This window comes from Haliotis asinina, chromosome 9 (assembly GCF_037392515.1).
Source record: "Haliotis asinina isolate JCU_RB_2024 chromosome 9, JCU_Hal_asi_v2, whole genome shotgun sequence".
In the NCBI taxonomy this organism is placed as follows: domain Eukaryota; kingdom Metazoa; phylum Mollusca; class Gastropoda; order Lepetellida; family Haliotidae; genus Haliotis; species Haliotis asinina.
The window spans coordinates 24,546,335-24,565,050 of NC_090288.1; the positions used below are offsets into that span (position 1 = coordinate 24,546,335).

Sequence of the window (18,716 nt, forward strand, 5' to 3'; positions counted from 1 at the left end):
CAAAATCCTGACCCTATATGACCTCCATGCAAACCAGGGTGGTAACAGAGGGTTGCAAGAGTAGTCAGCCAGGAGAACAAAGGCCAAGGATCCTTCCAGGAATTTCTGCAACTCATGCACTAATGGTTGAACATGTATGGTAACTGTTATATGTTTGTAATTACAAGTAAAACTATTATTTAGATGAGTTAGATTTTGTCAAGATTGGATCTTGGTTTGGTCAAATTATGATTTATGAGTGATTATTTTTGTAATGAAGGTGAGTCATCTGATGAGGAGACTGATGCGTGTGCACCAGTGACTAGTTGCCAGAGTCTTCCTGATGAGATCCTACTGTGTATAATGTCTCTCCTGTCTCCACAAGACCTGGCAAGATGTGCCCAGGTGTGTCAACGCTGGAACAAGATGGCCCTGGATTCCTCACTCTGGTCTCACCTGTACCCGGTGCAGTGGACTCAGGGTTAGTAACACACTTGCTCTTGCTCATCATGGTTTTATTTTGCCTTATCCTGACTCATGTTTATTTGCTTGTCTCCTCCCTCTATGCGAAGATAGTGGAACCTTTGAAATCCTTTGAATCCTTCTTTTGAAGCGGATGTACAATCACACTCACCCATAGAAATCCTCCCCATTTCCTGCCACATTGGTCACATGACTAATTGGATCGGGTGGTCAGGCTTGCTGACTTGGTTGACACATGTCATCGGTTCCCAATTGCACAGATTGATGCTCATGTTGTTGATCACTGGATTGTCTGGTCCAGCCTCAATTATTTACAGACTGCCGCCATATAGCTGGAATATTGCTGAGTGCGGCGTAAAACTATACTCACTCACTCAAGTGTTTGTCACTCTCTCCTCTGTCGCTCAATGAGGTGGTTGGAGTGAGCTTGAGTCCCTATAGGGTGTGTAATATCCTTCTATATTTCGGTCCTTGACACAAGATTTAGTGGTATACAGCTTTGGTCTGTATGAATTATCATAACGATACAAAATTATATACATAAATATTTGCGTACTTACCTCTTATCATCATTATATGCATACTTGCCTTATTCCTCAAAAACAGACTCCAAGAAGTTGAGATCGAAAACTTGCTAACCTAACACTTGCCAAGGTGGTTCACTGCAGTCTCATGTGGCCATGTGGAAAAGTCGTTCCTTTCTTATTCATGTAATGAATCAGGTGTGGGTTTGAGATCTCTCTACTGTAGTTATATTTTTGACTGCGGGTGTGTATATTACCTTGTGGTAAATATTTGTTTACTACTTGGTATGGTTTAGTTTGCAAACTTTGAATGTACTCGCTGATGTTGAGTTGGACTCCTTGATTTTTGTCTCATGTTTTGATATCTTGGACTATGGGTCCTTATATATCTCTCATTTGTTCCTCCCTCTCGTGAGGTTCAGTGTTCTTTATTTCTGTATTTTATTTTAACAGCAATTTGTTGTGTGTGCTATCAAAATGGCGGTCATATGTGACTTACCAGTCATCTAAACCATTATGGTTTAGGCGGGATTGTGTTTGCGTCGTGTTTGTTTCTGGTACCCCTCCCTTTTGCTACATGTTTTCCTTTGAAGCAGTTTAATTAATGTTTATTTTTCCTTATCCTGACTCATGCTAATTGCTTATCTCCTCTTCCCTGGCGAACGTAGTGGAACACCTGAACTCCCTTGAAGTTCCCTTCTAAAAAGAAGCGGACTTAAAATACACTCTCCCATGTGTAGCCTCCTTTTCCCGCACCTAAGTTATGTGACCGGCCATGCTTGTCACTCTCTCCTTATCGCTCGATGTGGGTGGCTGAAGGCACCTGAGGGTCCCGATACAGCGATAAGTTCTTTCTTTATTTTGGTCTTTAAACTGAATTCTGCTCGTATACACATTATATGTCATAATTATGTGTTATTAAGCATGTATTTCTTCAATTGATGAAATCGTGTCTGCTGTGTAGATTTCTGCTGTTGGCTGTTGATCCTCATTTTATTTGCCCGACGTGCCAAACCATATGTTCTTCTAATAATCGTAAATTTTGCATAGAATTGTCTGATCCAGAATTTACTCTCTATACATGGTCTGTTTGCAGATGTGCTAGGGACAAGCAATGTCGGCTTGCATTAGTCATGTCTAAAACAATTTATATTCGGGTAATTTGTTAACTACATCTGCTGCTGAAATTCATTCCAGTGAAATGTCTGGCTTTTCTCCCGGGTTATGTCTGGGGTCCGGCATGTCGTCCCCTGTATCTCAGAAGAGATCTTCCTCAGAAGCAGGGCCGTCTCAGCTGAAGAAGTCTAGGTCATCGAAGACAAAATCATCTTCCTCGAAATCATCACAGAGTCATCATTCTTCAACGCAGGAATCGGAGAAGAAATCGTCCCTCTACATGAACGACTTCTCTTCAATGAACAGCTGTTGATTCTACACAAGGAGGTAGATATATAACACAGTCATTGGACGACATCATCTAGATCTACCCCGACAGCATCTTCTACACCTCTCAACCCGGAGGAAAATCTGCAGACAACGCAGACTTCGTCAACAGTAGACAACTTTACAGCTCAACCGTTGCAACAAGCATTGCAGCAATTCGGCCCAGGCGTCTTCATGCAACAGTTTACAACGCAGATTATGAATCTGATGGAGCGGCGTTTAGAAGAGGAGAGACGACTGCACTTGTCATCATCGTTGACTACAGCTAGGCATAAGCACTCACCTAGAGCGGCACTCACGCCGGAGGATGAAGAAGATGTGTATGCTCACACTTGAGGAAGTTCATCATCAGTGTCCAATTTTTCACACCGCAGTCGAGAGAGAGATCCAACCACACCAAGTGAGTGCACTCGCAGGAGGGAGGAATTGCACTTGTGTGGGTGCACTCGCACAAGTGAGGAGTCATGCTCGCGTGAGTGCACTCGTCCAACGAGCGTCACTTCCCTCTAAATCATATGGAGCCATTCGTCAGAGCACCGGACGTGGACGAAGCTTATAAGATCATCAGTCAAGCTTGCAATAAAGATGACAAGAAGCTTGCGCGGCTCAACACCACTACGAGGCGTACTTTCTTTGGACTGGCTTGTTCAAGAGCCATCAACGAAACTCTCATTGCAAAGTTCAGTAATCAGGATAATGAGGAGGGAAGAATGATCCTGTCAGCGTTGGTAACTCAGAAGAAGGATCAGCAGTTTATGGCTGATCACTTAGCGTTTACTATGGCAGGATTGAATTTACTTCGTTGACAAGGTCTGATATCTACTGTGTCATTGGGTGAGAACTTTACCAAACCTTTGTATCAAGTTCCATGGTCAGCACCTACTCTCTTCGATGGGAAGACTGAAGAGGTAGCTAGGACGGTTGCTCAAGACTCCAGAGAAGTTATGATGATCAAGTCTATCGACACTCTGACATCAGTACTTAAGCAGACTAATCAACGTTACACCCTTAAGTCCAAGTTCTCCAGGGTTCAAAGAGCAAGAGATAAAAAGTTCAATACGTTTAATACGACATCTTCTTTTCGTCGCTCCCGTGGAGGAAACAAGCTCCCCAGACATCCAGCAGTGCATGTAGGGGTGGGAGAAGAGGGTGTTATTGAAGATCAGATTCGGAACGACTGGAGTCTTCCACCCTGAGCCATTCCCGTACAACATTCTCAAGTGGGTGGATGTCTTCAACTTCACTGGGAAAATTGGAGAATCCTCAAAGACGACTATGTCATGAAAATTCTGAGAGAGGGCTACAAGATCTTGCTGGGAACCATTCCACCGCTCACAAGAACACCTGCTCCTTTTATCTATGAAACACATCAACTGGACAAGTTGACCGACGCCATAGCAACATCGTTAATGAAAGGAGCAGTGGAAGTTATAGAGCCGCAGAGTCTGATGCCCGGTTTCTATTCCCCATTCTCCCTGGTACCCAAGAAGAATTCCAAAGAGGAATATATACAATATGAATATATACAACATGAATATATACAACATGAAGGCATTCAACAAGTACTTCCTTCAGAAACCAGAGTGTTTCAAGATGGTACATCTGCCTTAGCTAAGACTAGAAGTCTAGAAGATTACCTCGGCAGCATCGATTTACAAGATGCGTACCTGCACATCCCGATACATCGAGAAGCCAGGAAATATCTGCACCTCCTTTTCAACGGTCAACACTACCAATGGAAGGTCCTACCATTTGGAATATCTTTGGCTCTGTGGCTGTTTAAATGGGTAACCAAGCCCATAGTCAACTATCTACAACTGAGGGGGTTACGCAGTGCCTTTTATCTGGACAACGGCATACAAGCGCATGAAGAGACACTTTGACAATGGCAGTGTCTATTGGGTCTCCTCACGTCAGCACAAGACATGACCAGAAGAGGAAGACTACAGCTGCGTCAGTTACAATGATTCTTGAATCTTCATCTAAACAACAGAGATCAGACTCCGCTCCCAGACAACCTGAAGCCTTTTTGACTTTGGTGGATTCACCGATCGAACGTTTGCGCAGGGACTTATATGGCAGAGCCGGCATTCAACAACCATCTTTACGTAGATGCATCGATGCAAGGATGCGGGGCCCATCTAGACAACGAAGCAGGGATGTGGACCAAAGGAGAGCAAGCTCTTCATATGAACCAGTTGGAGATGAGAGCAGTCATTCATGCGATCCATCACTGGGTGACAATGTTGAAAGAGAAACTACTGATGATACACACAGACAACTCAACAGTGGACTTTTATGTAAACAAACAGGGGTCAATGAGATCGCCATCTCTTCGACACCTAGCATTTCAACTCTTCAATCTAGTCAACAGTGTAAATCTCCAAATAAAAGCATGTCACATACCAGGAGCTTGCAACATTATGGTGGATGCCTTGTCTCGTCTTCTTCGTCCATCACCAACAGAGTGCATGCTGCATCAGGAGGCTTTTCAACTAATCAGCCAGACATTTGGATCACCGCAAATAGACTTATTTGCAACAAGGTTCAACAAACAGCTAACAACGTTTGTATCACCAGTACTGGATCCATTAGCCTGGGCAAAAGACGCTGTCAGCATCCCATGGGAAGGCATTCGTATTTCCCCCTCCAGTGCTGCTACCAAAAGTCATCGAGAAAATAAAACAGACCAAGAGGCTACAACTGACTTTTGGTCGCACCTTACTGGCCAACGAGACATTGGCTTCCAACATTCATAGAAGAGTTAGTGCAACCAGTACTACAACTACCAGATTGGAAAAATCTTCTCATTCACCCACTCACGGAACAAGTGCACGGAAACACATCTGTATTCCGACTTCACGTGTGGAGCGTATTAAACACTGTTTAAAACACAGAGTATAATTGGTGAGAGCAGCTAAAGCAGTTACTTTAGCCTTACGGAAATCCACTCGCACCCTTTATGATGACAAACGGAAGCGATTTGAGACATATGCCAAGAAGAAAGGTTTCACAGCGATGAGGGCTACATATCCGCAGATAGCAGGATATCTGTGTCACCTACGACAGTCCAGAGGTCTGAAAGGTTCTACATTATCTACATATTTGGCAGCTCTCAGGTCAGTCGTCACCATGGAAAGAGGAACCAAGTTAATTAAAGTACCTGAGTTACTTGCCTTACTATGCTCTTTCAAGTTGGAAGATCAACAGTGTAGATTTAAAGCCCCAGCATGGTATCTAAACGTTGTACTTCAACATCTCACAAGCAATGTGTACAAACCGCTTGATCGGACCTCATTTAACTGCTAACTCAGAAGATGCTGTTTTTAGTTGCCTTGGCTACAGAATGTTAGAAATTCATGCTTTAACCACACAAGTTTTGAGGCAAATAATCGACAGACAGCCCATCTGGGTTTACGATGTGAATTTATTGCGAAAAATCAATTGCCAGGTGAACCAGATAGACAATTTCACATACTGGCATTATCTTCAATATTAGGACCACAGGATACTCAAGATTTATCGTTGTGTCCAGTGAGAGCCTTGAAGATATTCATCGCACGTATTAAATGTAGAAGGCAACGGTTATAATGGTGGGAAGTCCATGCACGCGTCTTAAACAGACTAACATGAGTGATTATGACCCTGTACTCGTATTGTAGATACTTGTACATGAAGAAGGGTAGCAACTAGTCTTGATCTCAATATTTCGACAGTTAGTTGCATCAGAAACTAGCAGGATGCTAGTTACTTTCGATGTCACACATTCCAATGATATATGCGGCTGAAGACAAGTTTGACTGGATGTGATCCCCCCCAGAATCTACAATGAATATTAGAAGAGCATCACCATATTATTGCCATTACAAGTTCCTATTTGGGGGGAAAAATTGTTTGACGTATTTCCATCTGATTCTGTAAGCAATTAGCATGAGTCAGAATAAGGAAAAGTATGTAATTTTCTGAATAAAATTGATATTTTATACTTATCCTGACTCGTGACAAAAGCCCCGCACAGGCACGCTGAATTCCTATATTCGCATGTCGGGCGATATACATGGAGGGAGTAACAAGCATGGCCGGTCACATGACCTAAGCGTGGGAAAAGGGAGGCTACACATTTATTTACGTCTGCTTCTTTTTAGAAGGAACTTCAAGGGATTTCAGGTGTTCCTTTGCCAGGGAAGAGGAGATAAGCAATTAGTATGAGTCAGGATAAGTATAAAATATCAATTTTATTCAGAAAATTACATTTTCTGCTTGTGTTTTAGCACGCTTTATGCCCTGTCCTCCTTGTGTAAAGTGTCACAGGCTCAAGTTGAACAAGGACCCACTCTGTTTGTTGTTTGAATTGCACTTTACAGTACACTTGGGATTCCAGGTGTGCAGGGTGTGGCATGTGATCTTCTGACTTGTTGCTGCTGAAAAGAGACTTTGCGCAACAGAAACTTCACAGGAGAATGTCGTCTACCCATCAACACATGGAAGACTTGGCGGGCCAACTTATCTCAGCTACCACTGGATCATCTAGCATTCCTACTAGGGCACCTTTGTGTGTATCGCTGTTGGACACAGGGCTTGGTCAATCCATCAACTACCAACACTGATGTTACTTTGGGCTGTAATTTATTGATGGTTAATGGGGCACTAAAAGCATTATCAATACTATGTCCAAAACCATGGTCACACAGACAATGTCTGTGGTCCAACGTACACATTCTCAAAACACGTTCACTGTTCAATCCTAAGCCAACAGTAATGGTGACATCAGTATTTGGTGTATCCTCCCCTCGCAGGGATAACTGCTGCAACCCTCCTTCTCTTGCTGGAAATCAAATGCCAAATGCGCATCATTGGAATCTTCTGCCATTCGTCATGAAGAGCCTGGGCCCATTCCTGTAGATTTTGAACAGGTGGATCCCTTACTTGAACCTGACTCCCAAAATGATCCCATTAATGCTCAATTAGATTGAGATCACCGATTCTCGCAGGCCAAGGTAATCTGTCACCTGTGTTGTTCTGCAAGTATGCGATAACAACGCTGGCATGATGGGGCCTAGCATTATCGTCCATAAATACTGGCTGACTGGTGAGGGGTGGTTATTAAAATGTGGGACAACAGCAACTTCCAGTACTTGCTGTTGGTATCTCTGACCATTGTGTGTCCCTTGAATGGTGATAAGATTCAGTTTATAGTCATAGGAGATACACCCCCACACCATTACAGAGTCTCTGCCAAAGGGTTCAGCTCCATGGATCAATTGCCTCATTACTCCTTCTCCAATCTCGCCAACAGCCATCAGTAACATGAAGAAGAACGTCTTTCATCGGACGAATGGATCCTGTGCCATGTCCTGAGATTGTGGTTTTGATGTTGATTACACCATGGCAAACGTTGAGCCTATCAGTGAGTAAGGGACGTCTGATTGGACAATGTGCCTTCTTCGGATTGTGCTGGTTGAGAGACGGACACCCGCTCTACATTGTTCTCTGAGATCTTTGGTATTGGTCATGGGCCTGCGTCTCACTATTTGAACTAGGTCACAGTCAAACAGATGGCTACAAACCCACATGAAGTTAGAACACTGGGGTCCACATTGCAGGTGTCAAGCCCTAGCAATCTCCCCACAGAAGGCACTTAGGGTTGCTCAGTAAATCCAAGTGTCAGGCATATTCAGGAGAGAGAGACAAGCATGGTTAGTCATGTGACTGTTTGGCAGGAAAGTATTCAAGGGAGATAGCTCGTGGGTAAGTGAACTACAGGGAACCGGAAGATATATTTTGTTGTCCTTGGATAGTTGTCATAACTCACTAAAGAAATTTGTACTAACACACATTTGAAGTGTTCTGAAAATCTTGTTTCCTGTATCAGGTGAGCTAGCTATAGAGCTTTGTTGCTCAGTTTTGGTGTAAACCACATTTGGGAATAATCTACATATAACTGATACTGAAGGTAAGATTGACAAGGTGAGTGTTCAGGCAGATGAAACGTCGTGTATCATCCATTTGACAGGGTTTGCACATTCTGTTGCATTAGTTCACATCCTTCATGAATGTTCCAATGTTTTGTGCTGCAGGTGACTGGAGCTGCCTCCCACCCTCATATGTTGGAGAAGATGTTGAAGTGACTCACACTCCTAAGAGTTTCATCATTGATGAGGATGCTGATGTGGATGAATCAGAAAGTCTTGATGATGATGATGATGATAATGATGATGATGATGATGATGAAAACAAACACTACAAACAGGTTAGTAACTGTCTGTTCAATGTCTCCAACTTGTCTCTCCTGTATTAATACTGATGTTTACAAAACTTCATTTCCATAAACAGTTGTGTGATTTTCATGAAATCTGAACTCATATTCAGTTCAAATGTTGCTTCTGAGTTTTGAATAAATTGCATTACTACAGTTTGTAAAGGATGATGATTTGTTCTTCTTCTTGTTGTTGCTGCTACAGGCTTACAAGGAGTGGAGGATGCTGACCCGGCTGACAAATGGTCTGCTGCACAATGTCGGGGACAGCATCACACACTGTTCACTTGCTTATAGCAAAGGCCTCACCAACAACCTGGTAACAACTTTGTTTACACTATCTTTCTGGTTTCAAGTACTAAAGTTTCATAAGCCACAGCTGGACACTCCTACATGTTACAGATATTCCATAGATACATAACCTTCTGGACATTTGAAATTACCCTGATGTTTGACAGCCTTCCATACTGGCCAGTTGTAGACCATCCTTGATATCTCCATGGTATACGTTCCAATCAGTCTCCACTATGGCCCAATGAATTTATTACCTCCCCTGGCTTTCTTTCCGAGCAGACACCAAGGCTTGTGAGTTGAGCATAGTAATCACAACTCAGTTTCACTTCGTGAATGATTGAACACAAACAATGCAGAGGTTCTCTGAAAGAGGTAGAAGGAGTTCTTGCATGTATTTTTTAAAGTTTTGGATTTGACAATTTGTATGATTTCCCTAAAATATAAGTTGCACTGCAAAGGGAGCTAATAAAATTATCGGGCCGACGCGTAGATACATCCAGGGTATTGTGGAGACTTATTGGAACATATACCATGGACATATCAAGGATGGTTGTAGACTTGAACGTGACTTTGGTCATCCCTCTAACAGTACTGAATTAATGCTGCACCACTAGCGATGTTATAGTGAAAGTACTTAATTCTTAGGTTTATCAAAAACGATCAGTGTAGACACACACACAGTGATTGAAGCAACACATGATGCCAGTGCATTATCAGCATGCATGCTAAAAGTAAATTCTTATCTTTTATGCAGATCATAACCACAAGCATTTCAAAAATTTTATTTGTTTCCTTTTTTGTGTCAGTATGTAGTTTGCAGTTGCTTTCCTAAACTCTGTAAATTGTCTTGGCTTGTCTTTCATTTTCTGAAAGCTATGTGTAAGTTGGTAATGCATTTTGAAGGAATTTTTTGCTATATTACAAGTATGGTTTCTCGTTTGTCTCAAGATCACTTCTCCTTCATTGCTAAATAGAGATTATTAAGCGAGTGTGTTTATGCATCATGAATATCATATATTAGGTATAAAAATTGTATAATGCAAACGTTTCACGAGCATAATACATATTATCTTTCCTTATCCTGACTCATGCTTAATTGCTTATCTCCTCCTCCCTGGCGAAGGTAGTGGAATACCTGAAATCCCTTGAAGTTCCCTTCTGAAAGAAGCAGACGTAAAATACGAGTAGGCTCCCTTTACCCGTGCACAGTCAGCTGATCGGCCATGCTTGTCACTCTCTCCTTATCCCCGACGAGGTCGGCCGGAGGCACCTGGGGTCCTGGATACGGTGATAAGTGTTTCAAATATTTTGGTCCTTTAACTAAATTTACATTGTATGCGGTATTTGGCTTATGTATATGCATCATAATTTGTTATATCTCTTATTATTGTGTCTCTTTATTTAGCATGTATTGTGTCTACCGTGCAGAGTACGTCTGTCAGCGGTTGACCCAAACTTAGTTTCTCTGGTGTGTAAGCCATTATGTTCTGCTGCTATTTGTTGTAAATCCTACACTCAACGTAGCTGTTCAACGCAGGCGCCTTCATGCAGCAGCTTACTATGCATATGATGAGCTTAATGGAGAGGCAGCTTGAAGAAGAATGAAAACTACAATCTTCAGCTGCAGCTCAATGTGAGCTCTCACACCAGAAGATGAAGAGGAGGGGTATGCACACACCCGCTCAAGAAGATTGTCTCCGTCGTCCTTGTCATCCCATCGCAGTCTGGATCCGCACTAGTGAGTATGCTCACGTGAGTGAGGATGCTAGCTCGAGTGAGTGCAGTCACAGGTCTACTTGGCAGTGCAGAAGATCTTCTTCAACCTCCCCAGCTCGATGAAGGTGCTGTCTGCACTCATCGTCCCCGTCAGACCTGGACTCGCATAAGAGGGATCATTGGCATTCATTGAATACGTCGCACTCACGCTGTTTTTACTTCCCTTGGCTACAGCTGCATGAATGTCAGAAATTCATGCTCTCAACTTCAACTGCACAAGGTTTGATGCAAGTCATCAAGAGACAGCTCATCTGGGTGTACGATGGGATTTTATTGTAAAAAATCAACTGCCAGGTCAACCAGATAGACAATTCCACATACTGACATTATCTTCAGTCCTTGGACCTCATGATATTCAAGACCTATCATTATGTCCAGTCAGAGCTCTGAAGATATATCTCTCACGTACCAAGTCTAGAAGACAACGTTTCGAGCGCCTATTTGTCCCTATATCTACTGAGATACCTATGGAAGTATCCTGCAACACTATCTCAGTGTGGATCAGATCCGTTACATTGAGAGCTTACAAATCCGCGAGCCTCCAACCCACATGAAGTCAGAGCCTTGGCCTCTTTACAATAGCGCTACATTGAAATAGCTCGCTGTCAACTATAATGGAGGGCTGCTTTTGGAAGTCAAACATGGTGTTTGCCAACCACTACCTACGAGACATGGCCACAGAGATGTCACTGGCATTCAGCAATTTGGGTCTGTCGTCGTTGCACAGCAACTAACAGTTCCCCCAATTTTATCACGTGACTTGTGGAAGGCAGATGCTCTGCGGAGTATAATGGTGAAAAGTCCATGCGAATGTCTCAAGCTGACTAGCATGTGTGATTATGACCCTGCACTCGTAATGAAGATACTTGTACATGAAGAAGGGTTGCAACTAGTCTTGATTAGAATATCTTGACATTCATTTGCATCAGAAACTAGAAGGATGCTAGTTACTTTAGACATCATCATGTTCCAGTCAACCAAGTCTGCAGAAGACAAGGTTGACTGGATGTGATCCCTCGGTATCTACAATGAATATCAGAAGAACATGACCGAATTATTGCTGTTAGAACTTCCCAAAGTATTGGACGTAATTTGACTGCCAGCAAAATCCAGTGTGGCCTGACCCACCACCCCTTCCGTCGGATTTTGTAAGCTATTAAGCATGAGTCAGGAAAAGGAAAAATATGTAATTTTCTAAATAAAATAATTCATATTTTATGCTTATCCTGACTCATGATGAAAGTCCTCTTAGCCGCCCCTCACAGGCACGCTGAATTCCTAGAAGGAGAGAGTGACAAGCATGGCCGATCAGCTTACCACTTCTTTTAGAAGGGAACTTCAAGGGATTTCAGCTATTCCACTACCTTCGCCAGGGAAGAGGAGATGAGCAATTAAGCAAGAGTCAGGATAAGTATAAAATATCAAAATTAAATTTAGAAAATTACATTTTTTATTCTTAATGTGCTATGTTAATCACACAGAAGTAAATGATCTCTTTTTCTTGCAGTGTCATTCTTAAAATTAGTCTTGAAAAGAGAAGCAGCCGTACATGGGCCTAGTTTTAAAATACATCACCACAGACTTTATGAATGTGTCATAATACTCATTTACGTAATTGTAGGTGATTTGGGTTAGTGTTTGGTTAGGTTAACTCTAAAGTCCTCACGAGAAGTTGTGGTGCTGTATTCTGAAGGTGCTCCAGTACATGAATTTATAGGAAGAGAATTGAGCATTCTTGTAAGAATACTTAGTGGTAGACCAAGATGAAAGTTGTTCATATGGAGACATATGGTTCTGACAAGTCATTAATAAAGGGCAAACATAATCCTTACTTAAAACAAGATGGTTCTGCCTGAAAAGAACAAAATCAGGTCGCAAGTAGTGATGGTTCGATTAATTGAAATAATCAGGGATTGGACACAATGACTTAAGGACAAAGCAATTTTTGTGATCAGATTGAAATACTTGGTTGGTACCTTTCTCAGAGGATTACCTTTCACTTGAACCTCATAGTATGTACCTTCAGTTTGAACGAATCACAGATTGTGATAATGGGGACAGCTGTGTTTGTTTAAAAATCCCTGTAAATTGTCATTAATGAAATGTTAAAAATTTTAGGATTCACATTGCATGTGTGGAGTTTTGTGAACGTAGTTTGTGTATTGACTTTAATTTGCATATTTATCAGATTTGGATACCAAGTTTATCACCTTGCTTTATTGCACTGATAACAGCCTCCATTACATGATGCTTGTATACAATAGTTGCCTGACAACATCAGTGGCCTTGTGTAGAGAATATGTTGTTGTATAGTCTCTTTTCAAGCCAATGTGTTGCTTCCAGTATTCCTACCCGTCTGATCTTATTGACCTTCTTGTGTTCAGCTGCGTCAGCTGTTGATGAGGTGCAGGAAGCTGCAGTACCTGGACCTGTCTTACACACCCATCTCAGATGCAGCATTCAAAGGGTACGTATAGTTATGCCAAATGCATGAGCATCTCAGAGGCTGAACTGCTTGGAACTATATTGTCTGAAACATTTCTTGACATAGCCAATGTATTCAATGTATGTCTGTTCGTCTGTGCGTAATCATTTTTATTTCCGGAGCATAACTTAGAAATCGTTCAATATTTTCAGACCAAACTTGATAGATATAGTAATCTCAGCCTATGTGCCTTTTGCTATTTACAGCTTTTTGGCATTTATATTTTTTTGTTTTTCCATGGGACGTTTTGGTGTTAGTCTTATGGTGGGATGGGCTTTGTTTCCGGAGCACAACTCAAAAACCATTCAATACTTTTCTTCAGAACTTGGTAGATATATCAGTCTGAACCTATAGTGGTACCTTTTGGTATTTACAGCTTTTTGTGATTTATTATTTTCTTGGTTTCCATGGAAATGTTTCAGACATAGTCTCAAAAGTGATAGGTGTGTTTTGTTTCCCGAGCAGAACTCAAAAACCGTTCAATATTTTTCTGCAAAACTTGGTAGATATATTAATCAGAAGCTGAAGTGGTGCCTTTTGCTATTTACAGGTTTTTGTGATTTATCATTTTCTCGGTTTCCATGGAAATGTTTCGGACTTAGTCTCAAAATGGAGGGATAGGCTTTGTTTCTGGAGCAGAACTCAAAAACCATTCAATATTTTTCTGCAAAGCTTGTTACATACATCAGTCAGAACCTAAAGTGGTGCCTTTTGGTACTTACAGGATTTTGTGATTTATTATTTTCTCGGTTTCAATGAAAACATTTCGGACTTAGTCTCAAAATGGAGGGATGGGCTTCGTTTCTGGAGCAGCTCAAAATCCATTCTTTATTTTTCTGCAAAACTTGGTAGATATACCAATCAGAAGCTAAAATGGTGTCTTTTGCTATGTACAGGTTTTTGTGATTTCTTATTTTCTCAGTTTCCATGGAAACGATTTGGACTTAGTCTCAAAAGTGAGAGGTGTGTTTCGTTTCCGGAGCACATCTCAAAATGTGCCTAATATCTGTCAGCAAAACTTGGTAGATAAATGTGGCAGACCCCAATAGCCTTTTGCTATTTACAGGTTTTTATGATTTATCATTTTTCCAGTTTCCATGGAAACGATTCTGACTGATTCTGATTCTGTCTCAAAATAGAGGGATATGCTTCGTTTCTGAAGCACAACTCAAAAACTAGTTAATATCTTAAAGCAAAACAGGACAGATATTTGAGGCAGACCACAGAGTGGTGCCTTTTGATATTAACAATGTTTTGGCATTTTTATTTTTCTCGGTTTCCATTGAAACAAGTCTCAAAATGGAGAGATAGGCTTTGTTTCCAGAGCACAACTCAAAAACCATTTCATATCTTTCAACAGATCGTGGCAGATATATGAGACAGATCTTGGAATGGTGCATTTTGCTGTTTACAGATATATGGCATTTATATTTTTCATGACTTCCATGGAAACGATTCAAACTTAATCCAAGAAAACATCAAGTAACTGTCAGATGATTTGTCCTTTCGAATATGTGGGGGCCGGGGGGATACTTTTCTCCCTAGGCTTCTCTTGTCCATTCACCCAAGCACTCCATGCTACCTTCTTTATAAGACAGTTTTCCAGTTGTCATGAAAAGCATGCAGCATGCCCAAGTGTCTAACTTTTTTGCACCTGTGAATGTGATTTACTTTACTCATCATTTTCTTCAATATCATTAACATCATGGGGAAGACCGACCAGGCCATGAACAGAAAAAAATGTGCACAGTGCAACAAGGTTTTCTCTGCTGTCAACCCAAATTCTTTCTGCATTGACTGCATGGGTCAATGTAAATGAGACATCTGATGTGTGAAATGCAAGCATCTTACCTTTGGGGCTTTCGGGTATTACACTACGGCTTGTGCTAGATGCGTTTCTTATAGAGCGAGATATGTAGCATCGTTAGACGGTCCCATTCCTGCCAAGAAAGCCAAGTTCAATTGTCTTCCTATCACTGTTTGTCAGACAGAGTCTCCTCACTACCATGATATTGCTTGAATTTTGCCAAAAGCGGCCTTAAACTAACTCACAGTCTCCTCACTCCAATGAAGAGTAATTTATGAGAGCGTCCTCCGACTTATTCTAATCAGAAAGGTCTCCAGAATCTTCTTGTCTCTCAACATTCCAGCCCATCGTCGATGCCATCCCATGTGGTGGTTGTTGAGCATTCTGCCACACGCAAGGCTGCTTCTGAACAGGTGGACCTTGGACTATGCTTTCTGTGTCCTGCTTCACAGATCAGTTATCAAGGGATTCCTGGGAGCTTTGTCGAACCAGTCTACCCCACAATGGCACTCTGAGAATAAGCCTTCTCCAAACCCTTTTTTCTTCGAAACGGTAGTCTACACATCAACATTCTCTGAAATGGTTTTCTATGTAGCTGCTTTCCCTGAAACAGCATACTACGTATCAGCTTTCACGTAAATGGCGTGTTATGAGTCAACTTTCTCTCAGATGCCATTCTGCGAGTCAGCATTTTGCATATATACATTTGCCAATACAGCCTTCTCTAGGTCATAGGTCTCTTAGTGTTTCTCAGAACTCATTTGTTTTCAATGCGGACAAGGATTTCACTGAGTTGTTTGGATCTATCACCTATTATTATTCAGATTTTTTCACCAGAAAGATCTGATAGGGCTAGTTCACCTTCCAGACACCACTCTCCCAAATCTTCTTATTCACAAAACATACTACTTCAGCTGCATCGTTGAGATCTGTCCTCAGTCCTCAGTCTCCTCATTGGGCGTCATCTTCTTACTATTATGGGAGATGATGGGAGATCTCCAGCTTTCTCGGATCCAGAGGCAATATCATCTCCCTCTAGTTCAGCTACAACAGCCCAACCAGATGGTGACTGATGTGCTTATTCCTGCTAGAAATGTCTGAAGAGAGGTCTTGGAGAATACCCACACAATCAGAATACTTGCTACTTTTAATGTATCTGAAAGCAGTGTCAATCTTGTCCAAACAGCCAGCATTAAATTTATACTGAAGTTGGTTACCTTTAAACTGAAAACTTGGAATCTCTGAATCTTTACGAGCCCTTTTGAACGCTGAGAATGATCTTTCTTCTATCTCTTCAATAATGTCACGTTTAAATGTATTTAGTTTGCAATCCATATAATCTTTAAATAATTGAAATGTTTCGTAACCTTCTATGGATTCCTTCTGCTGATTCGTCTTTGATGCATCAGAGTCTTCTGAATGGTATGAATGTGAAACTGAATGCTGATTCATAGCAGAGTGTAGATTTAAGAAAGCTGCTCGCCGTGTTGTGCGAAGACCTCGAATGACTCAACTCATGCACAATCTCACCACGTCACCTTCGTCACGTGGCTCATGCACATATCTCACGTGCAAAACACCTTTGCTGCAGTAGGCAAGCTCAACTGTGTTAACACCAAATAAATGTATAGTCATTCTATTCCTGCCTATAGATCTTCTGTTACAGTGTCTGTTCATCATCAGTCTGAACCTACATCTCCAGCACATTTAGAAATTTCATCCCCCAGAGGGGACTATGGATGTTGTTGAGAAATCTCAAGGGCAGGCTTGGCCAGTGGAGAAATTCAAGATACATTTGTCAGGAAACACAGAGGATTTAGTTCACTCTTTCTCCGTTAGACATGGGATTTGGCATCTATTCCCCATGACCTTACGTTGCTACTGGCCAATACGACATCGTCTTTTGTTGGTTACCCAGCCATGTAGGCATTTCTGGTAACACACTGGCTGACCTTGCTGCTAAAGCAGCACTCAACAAATCTGTGACACCACTTCTTATTCCTTATAGTGATTACAAAGCCACCATTAGATCTTATATCCGTGATCTGATGCAAAAGAAGTGGGACACCCAAGTGGGTATCAATAAATTACATGAGACAAAACCTTACATTGGTTATACCCACTTGGGTTGTCAGTCCAGATTTGAAGAGGTTATTTTGCGACGATGTCGTGTTGGCCACACTAGATACACTCATGCGTACCTGTTAAAAGGTGAAGATCCTCCATTTTGTATCCCTTGTGATGAGAGAGTCACGGTCAAGCATATTCTGCTTGACTGTGTTGAATTCTCCATCACAAGGGATAAGTATTTTACAGTTAAAACAATTAAGGATCTTTTTACCAGCGTTAATTCTCATTTTATTATAGGTTTTTTAGAAGAAATTGATTTTTTGGTTGAATTTTGAATAGTATGTTTCTGTAAATAGATGTATTTTAATGATTGGTAGTTTGAATTAGTAACTTGAATTGTTGGTGGCTGTACCCTCAAAGGGGGTTGAAGTATTGTAAAATTATTGTCCTCCTGAGAGGGTACGTAAGTCCACAAACATTCACAGTAAATTTAAGTCTGCCAGGTTTTTAATCGTAGTATTCATGTTGTTTTAATTTTGGCTAACCTTTCGTACAATCGCCAGCAGCTGAGGGGATGATGTAAATCCAACTAGGGTCCATGCAGGTAGCAAAGGTACTGTAAGTCCCCATGGTCCCTAGTGTGGTGATCTACCTTCAGTTGTTGGCGATCTATAGTCTGTTTTTATTATGTATTGTCTAAATAGTGCTATTAGTTTTAACTTTCCATACTAGTTTTACTTAAAACTGTGATATGCTAGTTGTTTTACTGTCCTTCGTTGACAGATTTTACTACATGCATACATTTCATTTAAATGTTCTCGTCACGATATGGCTGAGATATTGCCGATGTGACGTTAAACATTAACTCACTCACTCACTCACGTTGCTCATATGGCCACGTCATTAGATCATGACTTTATAAGTCTCACAAGGATTTAGGATGGCCTGTCTTTACCAAGGTTTATCTCACTCCCATGTTTTGGGCCACTTCCCCATCAGTAGATGAAGATGTCCAAACACTTTACGGGGAAAAGGAATTGTTCACTGTTTCTCATCAAGGATACAGAATTTTCTCACATGGGCATGGTTGTTCGTCATTCCTTGCTCTTGATTAACTGCATCATCACGGTTGGTGATGCACTTGCAGCATCAGTAAAACATTTGCTTTCTGATCAAGGTCCTCACATTAAGGACAGTCCCTATACTAGACCAGTTTCAGATCGTGACATTTCTTTGGTTATCTTGTGGCAGTTTGAGGTTACACTGTCACCATCTTGAGCTCTCCAGTTGGTGGGAGATTTGGAGGTTTGTTCCCGATCGGACCATCCTGAACGATCCATTTGTGACCAATATCCTTCCCAGCGGTTACCAGCTTCCGCACATTGGGCATCCTCCTGTGATACTGTATCTGGTCCATTGCAGATATCCACCAGACCAGATCCAGTTTCTTTGCTCCACCATAGGTACTCCTATAGAGAAGTTTACAGTCCAGGATCTCAGCCTGGTACCCAGCACCCCAGGGTTTTATTCTCCCATCTTTTCTGGTTCCCAGGAAAACTCGACACCCGCCTCACTTCAGGATGGTATTGATTGTTCTCC

General features: G+C 41.6%; 1 protein-coding gene across 1 annotated transcript in view; it reads left to right on the forward strand.

The window, feature by feature from the left end:
• The window catches only part of LOC137295913 (F-box/LRR-repeat protein 5-like), a 58,786-nt gene that overhangs the window by 14,428 nt on the left and 25,642 nt on the right, over window positions 1-18,716 (forward strand). The window contains exons 4-7 of the mRNA XM_067827490.1: window positions 260-460; window positions 8,507-8,679; window positions 8,891-9,004; window positions 13,140-13,222. Of these exons, the coding sequence (XP_067683591.1) occupies window positions 260-460; window positions 8,507-8,679; window positions 8,891-9,004; window positions 13,140-13,222 (571 nt within the window). The remainder of the gene's footprint in view (window positions 1-259; window positions 461-8,506; window positions 8,680-8,890; window positions 9,005-13,139; window positions 13,223-18,716) is intronic.